General features: G+C 34.6%; 1 protein-coding gene across 1 annotated transcript in view; it reads right to left on the reverse strand.

Annotated features, from left to right (window-relative positions):
- Positions 1-5,403: 5,403 nt before the first annotated feature.
- Positions 5,404-16,526, reverse strand: part of LOC131150407 (uncharacterized) — a 49,046-nt gene continuing 37,923 nt past the window's right edge. The window contains exons 5-6 of the mRNA XM_058101114.1: positions 15,665-16,402; positions 5,404-5,797 (exon numbers count right to left, since the gene is read on the reverse strand). Of these exons, the coding sequence (XP_057957097.1) occupies positions 15,808-16,402 (595 nt within the window). The 3' untranslated portion in view covers positions 5,404-5,797; positions 15,665-15,807. The remainder of the gene's footprint in view (positions 5,798-15,664; positions 16,403-16,526) is intronic.

The raw sequence follows: 16,526 nt of genomic DNA on the forward strand, positions 1-16,526 counted from the left end.
GAGCTTGGAAATGAGTATTATAGGGTTTTGGTTTTTCAAAGAATTTTCCCTAATCAAAGTGGCTAATCTGAACCTAATTTTCTCAAATGAACTCATATATATAGGCAAGGGAGAAAATATGACCGTTGGGGACCTATTGGGTACTATTAGAAAAGTTTAATGACGTTTAAGGCATTTTAACCTTGTTTAAAAATATTAACTTCAGTTAAAAAAATCAGGGCAACCCGAGAGGTCCGGTCGACCAGGACTCAAATGGCTCGGTCGACCAGGGGTATTTTGAATAGAGTGGTCGGTCGACCGAGGCAAGGCAATTTTTCAAATTCCCGAGGTTCGGTCGACCGGGCCTTTTTGAACTGAAGGGATCGGTCGACAAGACCGTTGGGAATTCTCCCAAGACCCTTCGGTCGACTAGGTTGTTGGAGTACAAAAAGTGGTCGGTCGACCGGGAGGTCAAAATGTTGACTCCCAGGTGGTTCAGTCGACCGGCAATAAATGAACTGTGAAGTTCGATCGACCGGGCCTTGGTCAAACTGTTGACCCAGGGCCGTTTCGGTCAACCAGGCCAAAATGAACTGTGTTGACCGGTCGACCGAAAGTGCACCAATTGTGCATTTCGGTCCTGTATTGAACCAAAAAAGTCATATTCAAGTGCCTACCACATATATGTGAAAGTGTGAGTGTCTTAGAGGCACTTGGGGTCCAATTTGAAGACACCGAAAAAGTCCGGTGTCGGTCGACCGAAGGGTATACCCTAGGGTCTTTCTAAGGTCTTTTCTCATTCATGATTTGGTTTAAGCTTACGTAGTAAATCATACATGTGATGTGTGTGAGCTTGTTACAAACCAAATACCCCTAATTACTATTACAGACCAATATAAATATATTACAATGAATATGATTTGGTCTTCAAGCTTCTCTTGCTTTGTGCACATCTTGATCTTATCATTCTTGATTCCTGCACAAAACCTCAAACGCTCATTAGATACAATGAGTATTTGTCATAATCAAAACCGGGCGTGACCAATAAGGTCAACAGGGAATACAAAGAAAAATAAATAAATTAAAATGTAATAAATGTGGGAGAATACAAAGAGGAAACATCAAGCCAAATACTTATTCGAAAGGTGGACTCAAGTTTGAACAATGAACAAAACTACAAATGCAAGTCATGATTGAAGGAAATTAGAAACATCAAACACACACTCACTAGTAGCAGTTATATAATAGGCAAATAAAAAAAAAATTATGTTTGGAAGAGGAGGATGGCCAAAGATGCATGCGTACTTGGTTATCAATCCTAAGGGAAAGATTAACTAGGGAAGGTGATTAACATGTTTTAATTCTAGCAGTTAAGATAGGGTACAATAGACACTATCATCCACTCCAATTTATAGATACATGCATCAAATGGATGATTTTCTATTGAAGCCCAAACACATACTGTAAAGACCAGAAAATTTAAAAAGATTAAACTAATTTGAAAAATATAAATAAATAAAATAACAGATAAATAAATAAAAGAAATTGCGTTGGAAAAACAATAATGATAATAATAATAATTAAAGAAATTAAATTAAATTAAGATGAATTAAATAATTAGTTATTAAATTAAATATTTTTACATTGGATTTAAAAAAAATTAAAATTAATTAATTAATTAAAATAATATATATAAGTAAGTTATTATAATATATATATATATATATATATATATATATGATAAGTATAAGTTAAAATAATATATATAAAGTTAAGAAAAGTTAAAAGAAGAAGAAGGAAGAAGAAGAAAGAACAGAGAAGGATGTCAAGCGCAGACCACCCCCCCTGAAACTTATTTCTCGCATGCGGTCGCTCTGTCTCAGTCTCTCTTTTTCTGTCAATTACTCGGCGAGTTTGCGGCGGATCGGGAAACAAAAGGTGTCATTGGAATCCTGGTTCTGCTGCTGATATTTCTACTGGAGCAGATTTTTCATGGCAACGGCTTAGCTACTGCTCCTTGGGAAAGGTAATTTTTTCCCATTTTCTCAATTTCGCCGTTAATATGTGGTTAAATCGACGAACGGACACAACCACGGGGTCCTAGTTGTTGTTATCGTCATTTTGACGTAGGTAATTTTCCAATTGGGGTTTTCTAGGCCTTACTCCAAAGCGAGAGCGGGATTTGAGAATTTGTCTAAATTTAAGGGTATTATTATTTATTTAGGAATTATGACCCTAGGAAGTATTAAATTAATATTTTATTCAGGAATAATTTATTGGAACTAGGAATTAATTTCAGGATCTGGGTGAGCGCCGCAGGTATTTTTCAAAGTCCCTGTTGCCGTAGTTCAATAAACCAAGTAAGGGAAAAAATATATATTAAATCAGAATTTTTATGAATTTAATGAAAAAATAAATTGTATTATATGTACGTGTATATGTTTCAGTATAGGTAAATTGTCAATTGTTTAAATTATATTTTTTCCGAGTTTAGGGCTGTTTATTAGATATGTATATGCGAAAATAAACTGATGAAAGTGAGAAATATTTTCAGGATAATTAAGTAAGAAATAAAAAGTATTTTCAGTATATAAACATTAAATGTTGGTTGGCTTATTTTACAGATAGTGTATGAATTTTTTTGCCAAATTGTGTGGCATGAGATTCTGTGCAAATATATGTTAAATGTATGAGATGCAGGCTAAGTAAGTAAAGTAATGAAAATAAAATACGATATGGACAATGTTGCCTGTGTATGTTAAATGCAACCATGTAAATGTAAGACAGCTGAAAGACAGCTATGTTAGCAGATTTAGCACACTTCTGTGTACACTAACTGATGACAGCTAAAAGGAGCTGTGTTAGCAGATATAGCACGTTTCTACGTAGACTAACTGATGATGGCTAAAAACCAGCTGTAGTACAAAGTAATGAAATGAAATGTTATGCAATGAAATGACGATGAAATGACAATGAAATGAAATGACAAAGATAAATGATGTAAATAGGAAAGAGTCACTTAAAGTGAAACGAAATGCAAAGTTAAGTTATGAACAGGAATGAAATGTGAATGATTGAATAACAATGGAAATAATGATGTATTATGATATTAGAAGTATGTATGTACGTAGAACATATTACGATTGGGCGAGGCGTACCTTTCTCCTGAGGGCTTGCTGAGTAAGGCGAGTGCACTAGTAGCTACAAATGTGGCAGTAGCCGCATAACGTATTAGGACAGAGGGAACCTACTTGTATGGGCGGGTAGATTTCCTTATCCTTAGGGCCTTTGCCGGTAAGCTATTGTTGAACAGTGTAAGTACGAGATTAATTTATCACTTGAGGGCTTACTGAGTAAGGTGAGTATCCTAATATGCTTTAACTGCAACCTTTGGGTTGCAAAAGTATCAGAGCATAGGGGTGCTACTTGTATGGGCGGGTAATCACCCCTATCCCCGAGTAATCTCGTGGGTTAAACATTTGTATGTGTTTGATTAGGTCCAGGGAATGATTTCAGAAATTATGTTAACGATTTTTAAATGTTAAATAATATGTCATATATAAACTCATGTTGGCCACATATTGTTTTAATATATGGTTTCTTCCCTTACTGAGATGTGTCTCACCCGAATATGAATGTATCTTCTTTTTTTTTTTTTTTCAAGATTTCATCGAAATCGAGCTTAGAGTGCTCGAGGTTCTATAACATTATTGGGGAAATGGTAAAATAAAATGGTATATTTCTATGTTAATTTTGGGATGTAGAATATTTATGTTTTATGCCTTTATGTTTTAAGGCTATTGAGTAAGGAATAATTGTGAAAATACTGAATTGTTTTGGGAGTTATGTAGATTTATGGAAATGCAGGTGTTGGATGATTTAATATGGATTATAGTTAGAATTAATAAACTTTGGTTTTATGTTATATGGAGATTATGATTATGTTTTTCGTTGCGTATATTATGTTAATTATGGATTATTAGGTATAACGCGCCAGACCCGGGTTTAAGGGTTCGGGGCGTTACATTTGGTATCAGAGCAATGTCCAGCTGGAAATGTGATTAATTTCACATCGCCTAGATATGGAAATGTTAGAATATTAGGTTAGAGATGATTTATACCAGAGTATAGGAAACAATTAGGATAAGGATGATAGATGGATGAGTTAGGTTAGGTGTTGAGAAGTAGGTATGGTGTAGGAAAGTATAGGATTTTTTCTTATAACTTGGAGGCCGAAATCTCTTAACCAACTTGCTTCTTCACTAGCAACTGCTAAAGCACTAAGCTCAACTTTCACAGTTAAGTTAGCAATTATTGTTTTTTTTTTTAAAATTTTCAGCAAATAGCACCACCACCTAAAGTAAAAATATAACCTGTGGTAGAGAGAGAGAATCGCCTGAGAAAGTATTCCAATTAGCATAAAAAAAAAAAAAAAAAAACCTTCAAGTACAACAGGATACTTAGTAAAAAATAAGCCATAATTTTTTGTACCAACTAAATATTTCATTACACGTTCAAGAGCAATCCAATGTTTTCTACCCGTCTTGTTCAAAAATCTACTCAGTATTCCTACAGCATATGCAATGTTAGGTCTAGTTAAATCAGTTGCATATCTCAGGCTACCAATAATGCTATTGTATTCCTCTTGATTAACCATTCCATTTTCATTCTTAATAGGAAATAAGTGATTACTTAAATCGAAAAGAGTAGTAACATGCTTGCAATTATTATAGCCATATTTATTCAAAATTTTTGCACTGTAATACGACAGATCAATAAATATACCATCACACGATCTTGTAATTTTCATGCCTAAAATAAAATTAGCCTCACTTAAATCTTTCATCTCAAAATATTTTTTGAGCATATATATATATAATATAACATGCAAATTTGAACAAAAAATGAGCAAGTCATCCACATAGAGGCTAATAATAACATGTGAAACTCCAAGTTTAATAGTTTTGGGTTCCTTAAAAGGAGTGTACACTTTGAACCAAAATTTATCATAATAGACATGCCTATTAGCACTTGAGTCTGCTTACCACCCCTCAATACTGTGGACCATATTTATATCAGTAAGCATTACCGCAAATGGTTCCTCAACTATATTAGATTGAGGAAAGGTCCATGTTTTCAAAATTTGCAAATTCGATCAACATGCCCACTTTTATTACAAACATAACAAACATTGTTGTTTTTCTTGTAAGGGGGTCTTTGGTTCAAATTCTTTTGATTAGGGTTGCCCTTATTCATTTTGTGAGGTTTACTGTTATTTTTCATATTTCTTCTTTTAGGCTTTAATTGAGGATTTTTAGGAAAAAGGCCTTTGGCCAAAGTATTATGTTTGGAAGAAATAAAATTTACCTTTGTGGTATTACCATTATTGGTATTACAATTTTCTTGCAAAATTGCATCTTGCCCTTTTTCCTCCTCGGTGTCATACTTATTCTACAAAACCTTCTTGTCTTTCCATCTTTTGAAGTAGGTTCCTTTAAATCAGAAAGACTTGTTGAGATCTCCAACATTTTCAATGGGTTTCTCAACTGTAGGCTCCATATTTTGAATCTCCTTATTGTTAGAAAATTAAAAATATAAAATGATAAAACTTAGATGCAAATAAAATAAAAATAAAATAGCGATTCACAAATAGGCTGAGACATGGATATCTCACTCTCTTTAAGGAGATTCAAGCCCTTTGCGGTTTACTGGCTTAACCCACAACTGGTGCAGCAGAACTCCTCAAGACTTGTCCCCACCAGGATACAACAGCCCGATTTGAATCGTATGAATCTCTCCAATTCCGCACAAATGGAGTCTAAAGTTCCACAAAAAAAAAAAAAAAAAACACAAATTACTTTACTTGTCAAACTCTCTAGACTCAAAAAAAAGATGATATGATGAGAATGAAAATAAGAGATTGATGTATTGTGCTAATGCCTCAAAAGTCTATTTATAAGCACAAAATGACCCTTCGTTCTCCATGTACTTAATAAATAAGTTATGTATATATTAAGTAGATACAACCCTAGATTCAAGGTACATTCATATAATTAATCTTATACATTTATGAAATACATGAATAAATGACCATAACCCAATTCAAGGTATATCTTCTTTTCCAAGATAAAATAATATTATTATTATAATATACAAATAATATAATAATAATATTAAAATAAACTAAAACACACACACACACACACACACACATATATATATATATATATATATATATATATATATATATGAAGCTTTTGAGAGAAAGAATAAAACAATTAAGGAATCATTCAAAAACATTTGAACATTATCAAGACTAAAATTATAATGAAAGAATTTCTAAGGATATCTTGGGCACTACAAAACTCCTTTGGGCATGATGGGGAATTTAAATTTCAATGAGTAACCTTTGAAGGGCAATTTTATCATTATGAAGCTTGTCACATGGAAAGAAGAGAAACCTTAAAATAAGGGCTTGGGTTTATGCCAAAATCTAAAAAACCAAGAGCTTTAGTTGAGCAAATAGAGAAATCCAATATAAAAAAAAAGAGTAAGATTCAACCAATTGATAGAATGAAAACCTTACCTTCTTCATCAAATCATAATTATTTGATCTCATGGTGGCCTTGGATAGCCATCAAGCATCTTGTCAAAATATCTCTACTACATGGTCATCTCTAGAAAGTATATCCATATAACAAGAAGACTATAGTTGTTGAAGATAACCCATTTAATTTTTATTAAAATTTTTGTAGGTATTCGTTTTATTAGATTTCTTTAGTTACATATGATGCAATATAGAGAATTCTCATCTTCAATATGAAACTTCCTTATATTGAAGATGTGAAAAGAAGTATTTACATCTTAAAGATACAAATTGGCCTATTTCAGTATTTTTTTAAGCATACAAAATTTATTATTAAGTTTTGTTATGAAATCATGTCCTAAGATTATGCACACATAAATACAAAAAAATAAAGAAAATCAAAAGAGAGAAGAAGAATAATAAATTTACGTGATTTGACAATGTGTCTATGTCCACAAAGCCCCCGTGCAATTTCACTATCATCAAACGAAAATTGTCTTACGACTTCAATCTTTAGTTACAATATGCATATATAGCCTCGTATGAAAATCTTAAAATATCCTCATATGATAATACGATTACACTATGTCCTACTTCAAACGTAGTATCGTATTGCGGGGGGCAAAGTCCCTCGCACCCTCCATCGCACCCCTGCTAGACTTGGTTTAAGTAGTTAAGGAGGTTTCACATAGAACTCTTGAGCCCTTTGGGCAAACCTTCCACTAATAACAAACTTCAACCCCTCTAAATATAACCCATAACTTAACAAGTTTCATAAAATAAACATATTTCTATAATATTTACAACCAAATAAAGCTACTTTTAAGGATAAAAGAACAAGTACAATTGAGAACTTCCCAAAAACATTTTTGTAACATAATAAACTCCTTTTAAAGAGATCAAGAAGCAAAACAAACAAAAAAATGAAAGTTTTGTACTCCCCCAAAAAGGACGAGTGTAGCTTGAGAGGGCAATCCTTTCAAGGAGTAAAATGAGAAGCATAGAAATCTAGGATAGGAGTTTGAGAGAGAAGCGAAAGAGGAGACAAAAGAGAGAAGAGAAGGCTAAATGAAGATAGACAAAGAGAATAAAATATGTGTTTATTGTGATGAAAGGGAGCCTTTTTCATATTTTTGGAGGGCTCAACAATTAAAGCTTATCTTCAAGCCTAGATGATTATCTTCATAATATGAAAATCTCATATCTAGATGGTTACAAAGTTCCTTTCAAAAGAGGGAAAAGAAGGCTAAAGGAAGATAGATTGAGAAAGAATAAAATATGTATTTATTGTGATGCAAGGAAAAAGCCTTTTTCATATTGTTGCAAAGCTCAGCAATTAAAGCTTATCTTCAAGCCTAAATGGTTATCTTCACAATTAGAAAAACTTGATGGTTACAAAGTTCCTATTTTATTTCACATGGCCTATAAATTTAAATTGGACTTTAATTGGATGTGAAAAGGTCGCACACCCAAATATCTTGGACCCAGTTAGCACTTTGACCCTATTTGACTAGCTTTTCTTCTTTGGCAATAGCACAGGTGGCATGTCACATAGCATGGATGACAACTAGGTTGATTATTGATCATCTTTCCCTTTAAGTTGGCCAAAGTCCTATCGATCACTTCTTTTGGTATGAGCGACCATTCTCCCCTTGATTTTCAGGTCCTTGTGACTACCATTGTCGATGCTAAAACTACTCTAATAGTTTGGCATCTCCATGTGGTCATTCCTCCTTTTCAATAATTATCATTTAGAATGTGTAAAAATGACAAAAAATAAAAACAAAATAAAATAAAAAACTCAACTGTTATCTCATACCTCCACCTTAGATTCACCTTCGATCTTGAATTGTTATTTCTTATTAGGAATCCATATATTACTATTGAATATAGTATTTTTATAGTTTTTGCTGCTATAATTTATTTATTTATTTATTATGATTATTATTACAAGATATTAAAAATTATTATCATTTGTTATTTGTGGTTCTTATACTTTAAGAAAATAATGAAGAAGGAAAAACATGAAGAAGGCAGCACAGCAGACTCATTAATGAGGAGTTATATTCGTTGACGAGGAGACAGCAAAGGCTCGTCGACGAAGGCTCTAAATTTCATCGATTAGTAATTACCGAGAGCAAGTGATTTCAGATTTCTAGATTTGTCGACGAAAGCCCTGTGTTCGACGAAGTATCTTCTTGGTCTCGTCGACGAAGCCCTGTGTTCGTTGACGAGAGACGCCTGGGCTGCGAGCAGTTTTTTAGAAATTTTTGAATTTTGAATGTTGGGTGGTTGGGAAAACAGGGCGAAACCTCCAAAAAACTTTTATATATGTTATTTTTGGCATATATGAGTTGAGAGTTGATCATTTTGATAAGTGTATTGTGTACATCTTGATTTTTTAGTGAAAAATTTGTGTGTCATTGCTTCCGTGGATGTAGGCTTTGCCGAATCACGTTAAATCTTTGTGTTGTTATTCTGATTGTGTATTTTTATTCACTTGTTGTTTTTATTTCCGCTGTACATCTTCATTATTCGATCCGACCATTATCACAACAAATTGGTATTAGAGCGAAGTTGTTATGGCATCGAGATTGTCTTCTGCAAGGTTTGACATCGCTAAATTTGATGGAACCAGAAACTTTGGTTTATGGAAAAGGAGAGTGAAGGACATTCTTGTGCAACAAGGAATGGCTAAGGCTCTTCTTGATACTAAACCAGAAGGAATGGATGAGACAACATGGGTAGATTTGAAAGCAAAGGTAGCGTCTACAATACGCTTGAGTTTAGCCGACGAAGTTCTCTATCAGGTGATGGAGGAGGATTCTCCAGCGGCTATCTGGAAAAAGTTAGAAAGTCGGTACATGTCTAAATCCCTCAATAACAAACTTTTTCTTAAACAGCGTTTATATTGGCTTAAGATGGTAGAAGGATCTAGTCTAGATCAACACATCAATGCGTTTAATTAAATCATAAGTGATCTTATGAGAGTTGATGTGAAGTTTGATGACGATGATAAGGATTTGAAGCTGTTAAATTCCTTGCCCTTAACTCATACCTATGAAAATCTTGTGACCACTCTTACGTGGGGAAAATAAACTCTTGATTTAGAAGAGGTAACAGGGGCCTTGTTGAATTTTCATCAAAGATTAAGGATTTGTGATAAAGGAGAAGGACTTGTGATAAAAGGTAGTAATGAGCGAGGCAAAAGAAAGTTTAAGATTGGGTCTAATCAGAAATCCCGAAATCAATCTAAGAAGAAGGAAATCCAGTATTATAAATGCGGTAAAAAGGGGCATGTGAAACAAGAGTGTCCAAATTGGAAGAAAGGAAATGCTAATAAGCATGAAGGGATTTCAAAATCAGTGAATGTTGTTCAAGAAGAGGATTCAGTAGATGGTGATGTTCTATCAGTTTCATCGGAGTCAGATATTCTAATGAATTCTTGGATACTTGACTCGACATGTTCTTATCACATGAATCCAAACAAGGAGTGGTTCAGCACTTATAGGTTAGTAAACTTTGGATCAGTTCTTATGGGTAATGATGCTTCTTGTAAGATTGTCAGCATAGGAAATATAAAGATAAAAATGTTTGATGGTGCTATAGGAACATTGTGTAATGTAAGACATATACCTCAGTTGAGAAAGAGTTTGATATCACTTGAAACTTTGGATTGTAATGGTTTCAATTACAAGTCCAAAGGTGGAGTCTTAACGGTGTTGAAAGGTAATCTAACTGTAATGAAAGGGCAGAAATTGGATTGGAAATATCTACACGTTGCAGGGAACTATTGTTGTAAGTGGAGTTGCAATTGTGGATGCTGAATCAGATGAGACTATCTTGTGGCATATGCGTCTTGGACATATAGGAGAACATGGCATGAAAGAACTACACAAAAGAAATATGTTGAAAGGTTTGAAATCATGTCAGTTGGAATTTTGTAGATTTTGTTTTTTTGGAAAACAAAATAGAGCAAAACTCAATTTAGCTACTCATAAGACGATAGGAATTCTTGACTATGTACATTTAGATGTTTGGGGCCCAGTTAGAGTTGCATCAAAGGGTGGACATGTGTATTACGTGAGTTTTACCGATGATTACTCATGGATCACGGAAGGTTTGGGTTTACTTCATGCATCACAAATCTAGTACGTTTGCCAAGTTTAAGATTTGGAAGGCTGAAGTGGAAAACCTGATAGGGAGAAGAATCAAATACTTAAGGTCAGATAATGGGACTGAGTACGCTGATTCTCGGTTTATGAAATTTTGTGCGGAGTAGGGCATCAAAAGACATTTTACAGTTTTTCGGACACCTCAGTAAAATGGTGTGGCAAAACGGATGAACCGGACTCTTACTGATAGGGCTCGGTGTCTCAGATTGAATGCAAGGCTACCAAAGAATTTCTGGGCTGAAGCAGTTAATATGACTTGTTTTTTGGTCAACCAATCACCAAGGGCATCACTAGCGAGTAAAGTGGCAGAAAAGGTTTGTACAGAAAATGCAGTAGACTACTTCGGATTGAAGGTATTCGGGTGTCCAGCCTATGTCCACGTGTCTAGTGAGGAGAGGTCTAAGCTTGATCCAAAGTCTCGTCGTTGCATCTTCTTGGGGTATCCAGAGGGTGTGAAGGGGTATAAGCTGTGGGACTCGGCGACAAACAAGGTGGTGGTCAGTAGAGATGTAGTCTTTGATGAGAAGACTATGGTGAAGTGTACTCAAGAGTTTGATGGTTAGAAATAGGAGCTAGAAAGTTGGGGCAGTGATGAACATGTTGTGCAGGTGGAGTTGGAAGCTCAGAGCATCGAAAATGATCATGGTCTCGTGGTTGCAGGGAGCTTTAGCTCGGAAAACCAGCAAGTCGACGATATTCCTATACGAAGATCCGAACACAATATCAGGCCTCCATCAAGGTATGATTTTGATGAATTAGTATCTTATGCTTTTCTTACTTGTTGCAAAATCCAACTACCTTTCAAGAGGCAGTGCACAACCAGGAGAAAGATAGGTGGATGGGAGGAATGATTGAGGAGATGAAATCTTTGCATAAGAATCAAACTTGAGACTTGGTGGAGCTTCTAGATGAAAAAAGACCGATTTGGTGAAAATGGGTGTATAGGAAAAAGGAAGTAATTTCAGAAAAGGAAGGAGAAAAATTCAAGGCACAGTTGGTGGCAAAAGGATACTCACAGAAGAAGGGAATAGATTATGATGAGATCTTTTCTCTAGTGGTACGACATACTTCTATTAGAATTGTGTTGAGGTTGGTAACTCATTACGATCTTCATTTAGAACAAATGGATGTGAAGACGACGTTTCTTCATGGTGACTTGGAGGAACAAATCTACATGGTACAGCCAGACGAATTTATTGAAGTAAGAAAAGAAAATTTTTCTTACAGGTTAGAGAAGTCTCTTTATGGGCTAAAACAATCTCCAAGGCAATGGTATAAACATTTTGATTCCTACATGATCAAGATTGGCTATAAACGGTGTGAGTATGATTGCTGCGTTTATGTGAATAAACTTGAGAATGGTTCTCTTATTTTCTTGTTATTGTACGTCGATAGCATGTTGATAGCTGCAAAGGATTTAAATGAGGTGAATCAGTTAAAGGATCTGTTGCATAAGGAATTTGACATGAAGGATCTGGGTTCAGCCAAGAAAATACTTAGAATGAAGATTCACCATGACAAGACTGTAGGGAGATTATGTGCAGAAGGTGTTGGAAAAGTTTAGCATGATTAATCCAAGACCAGTGAGTACACCTTTAGCGAATCACTTTAAGTTGTCTACTACAGATTGCCCAAGTTCGAATGAGGAAATTCGGGACATGTCAAAGGTCCCTTATGCTAGTGTTGTGGGGAGTTTAATGTATGCCATGGTATGTACAAGGCCAGATTTGGCGCATGCAGTAAGTGTGGTGAGCAAGTTTCTCTCTAATCCAGGAAGGCAGCATTGGGAAGCCGTTAAATGGATATTTAGATACTTGCGGGGTACATTGGGATATGACATCATATTCGGAAAGCAACATAGTTGTCCTACAGTTATGGGGTTTGTTGATGCAGATTATGCTGGAGATATGGATGATAGAAGGTCTACAACAAGATTTGTGTTTACCTTTGTAGGAGGACCGGTATGTTGGAGATTCATGGTACAGTCTCTAGTTGCATTATCCACGACTGAGGCGGAATATATGGCAGTTACCGAAACTGCAAAGGAAGCCTTATGGCTTACTGGTTTAGTTAGAGAGTTGGGAATACAGCAAAATGGAGTGGTGCTACATTGTTGTAGTCAGAGTGTTATTTACTTGGCGAAGAATCAAGTATATCATGCTAGAACCAGGCATATTGATGTGAGATTTCGCAGGGTTCAGGAATTGATTTCTTCGGGTGAACTTGTGTTAGAGAAAGTTCATACATCTGATAATGCAGCAGATATTCTGACCAAATCAGTTACTTCAGAGAAGTTCAAGCAGTGCTTGGACTTGCTTCATGTTTCCAAGTGATTGAAGGGAGACAAGCTCAAACCTAACGTTTTTCAAGTTCAAGGTGGAGCTGATTATATTTTTAGGACTCTCCTAAGGAGTGTATAATCGCCAAGGTGGAGATTGTTATTTTTGGCTCTTATACTCTAAGAAAAGAATAAAGAAGGAAAAACATAAAGGAGGCAGCACAGCAGAATCGTCAACGAGGAGCTATATTTGTCAATGAGGAGACAACAAAGGCTTGTCGATGAAGGCTCTAAATTTCGTCCCTGAGTAATTACTGAGTGTCGCGACGTCCCGCAGAGCGCGTGTGCCCGGGGCAGCGAAATAAAAATTAATTTTAATTTTTAAGAAAAATATGGAATGTCGGAGTCGCCACTAACCTTTTAGTGTGGTTAGAATACATGATTACTACCCCGTTAGGGGTAGAATGGGTCTACATTACCAGAGCTAGGGATGGGAGTTCGGTTACGCAAGGGGAAGGTACAAGCACCCCCTATGCGCCCGTTCTTACGAACGGTACCTAATTAATTTGAAATTATCCATAAGTTAATTTAAAACGTCTTTAAATTACTCCTTTTATGAATTTATAAATACACATGAAAAATAAATAAATAAATATAATATATACATATATATTCCCTCAGAGCATAAGGTACATGAAGCCCGAAGCTCATACCCCCGCATTAAAATCATAGGGATATACCACACAAAAATACTTACTAAAATAATACCAAAATATTAGAAATAATGGATATCTCAATATAAAATATAAACATAGGATATAGTTGAAAATTCTAGAAATATGTGATAATAATAGCCCTAATATATTACAATGATAATACATTATCTGTAATAATAATACTACTATAATAATAACACATATATAACACATAAATACTAATACAATATTATAATACTACTTTAATATTTATATATATATCATAACACGTAAATATTAATATTATACCATAATAATACTACTAGACTAATAATACACATATATCACAATTTTAATAACTATACAATATGATAATAGTATATCCTAACAAATACTGGCAAAAGCCCTAATTATAAATAATCAAAACTTTGACATAACACTGACAAAACCCTAATATTAACAATAAAGGAAACATGACAATAAATCAAACCCTAAAAGTTAAAGGTAATATAAACAGATATGGAAACAAATAAGACGAAATTATGGAATTAGACAAACCCTAAAATAGATATACAATGTCAATCAACTCACAATAATATACAATAATATGAAAATAATCAAATGTGCAATAATATGGAAATAAATCAAAAATCCCTAAAAATATGTATTGATAATTTGGAAACATATGAAATCCTAAAGTTAAAATGTCATAACAATATGAAAACACTCATAATCCTAACAGTAATAAACAATCTATATAGAGGCAATTAAACTCTAAAAATATTAATAACATGGAAACCAATCAAAATCCTAAATATAATAGGCAATATGTATAATAATAATAATAATAATAATAATAATAGCTTGGAAATAATTAGAGTCTTACAATTAACGTACAATAACAATGTGGAAACAAATTTAACCCTATAATACACATGCAATATATATAATAATGGAAACTATCACACAAGTAATATTATGAGAAGCAATTTAAACCCTAGAGTTAACAAATAAAACACGTGGCAATAATTATGGACATAATTTTAAAACCTTACCATTAATATATCATGAAAATATGAGAGATGAATCGAACCCTAAATGAAGCATATGATGAACAAAACCCTAAATATACCATTAAAACCCTAGATACAACATGTAATAATTTAAACCCTAAATACACAATATATACTAAAATAACATACCACAAGATAATATACAACAATAACATAGATACAATTATTAATTAAATGCTACAACAAACAATGTACTAATATACACACATACATAGCATAGATATAAATATTACCTAAATATTACAACAAATAATATATTAATATACATGTATACATAGCAAATATTAATTAAATGCTACAACAAACAATGTATTAATATACACACATACATAGCATAGATATAAATATTACCTAAATATTACAATAAATAATATATTAATATATATGTATACATAGCAAATATTAATTAAATGCTACAACAAACAATGTATTAATATACACACATCAACAGCATGGATATAAATATTACAACAAATAATATATTAACCTACATATATACATAGCCTATATACAAATGTTAACTAAATATCACAACAAATGGTATATTAATATACATAGATACATAACACTTATATTAATTAAACACTACAAAAATATCATATTAATATACACACACTAAATACCATAAGAAATATTATATTAGTATACTCACATGCAAATAAAAGAAGAACAGAAATAAAAAAAAAAAAACAAAATTTAAAAACTTAAACTTTAAGGATTAAAATAATACTAACACACACGCGCACACACACACTCATATATATATATATATATATATATATATATATATATATATATATATATATATATATGTATGTTGTATGTGTGTCAGTGTGTGTGTGCGAGTGAGTGTGTGTGAGTTATGCAGAGAGGCTTACAGAGAGGGGTACAGCCGTAGTTGCTGCTTCTGCTACTACTTGGCGCCGGACTGACAGAGGGATGGCTGGAACAGGGAGTTCTTGGGTGTCCGGAGATGGAGTTGCAGAGGAAGGTCGCCGGTGTTGCTCGTGTCGGTGGGTTGTCACGGTGGTGTTGCCGAGACTGGAGGGGGCAGACGATGGTCGGGGTCTTGTTGGTGTTCACGGGAAGCTGGACTCCGTGGTGCGTTCGCCGGAGTTCTGGCTGATGGTGCCTGGGTTGCTGGACTCTGTGGTGCGTTCGCCGGAGTTCTGGCTAATGGTGCCTGGGTTGCAGCGATTGCAGAGGATTGCAGTGGTAGAGGTGTCTTCGGGTTGTCTGTGACTGGTGCGGACGGTAGTTGCCGGAGCTGAGCATGAGGCACCGTGGGATCTCGCCAGGAGCAGGAGCAGGCTGAGGAGCGGTTGGGAACTTCGCCGCAGGAGCTGAGTTGCTGCGTGGGTGGTTCGCGACGCCAGCAGCAGGGACGTCTGGGGAAGGGCTCGCAGCAAGTTGCTGCAGCTGGTTTGCCGGAGTGGGTTTGCGGAGACGGTGGACGTCTGGTTCGTGGAGGGGCTCCGTTCTTGCTGTGGAGAAGGGCTCGGCTACTAGTATGGATGGAGAGTCTTGGCTTGCGCTGCGCCCTCTTCGCTGTGCGCTGCCCCCCCTTTTGGCTGTTGAGAATCCAGCCTATAAATAGGCTTCCATCCCCCAAAACCCTAATAATAATAATAATAATAATAATAATAATGATGATGATGATAACCAAATAATAATAATACTAATAAAAATAATAATAAAATAAATATTAATGACAATAATAATAATAATAATAATAATAAT

This window comes from Malania oleifera, chromosome 3, assembly GCF_029873635.1.
Source record: "Malania oleifera isolate guangnan ecotype guangnan chromosome 3, ASM2987363v1, whole genome shotgun sequence".
NCBI classification, from domain to species: Eukaryota; Viridiplantae; Streptophyta; class Magnoliopsida; order Santalales; family Ximeniaceae; genus Malania; species Malania oleifera.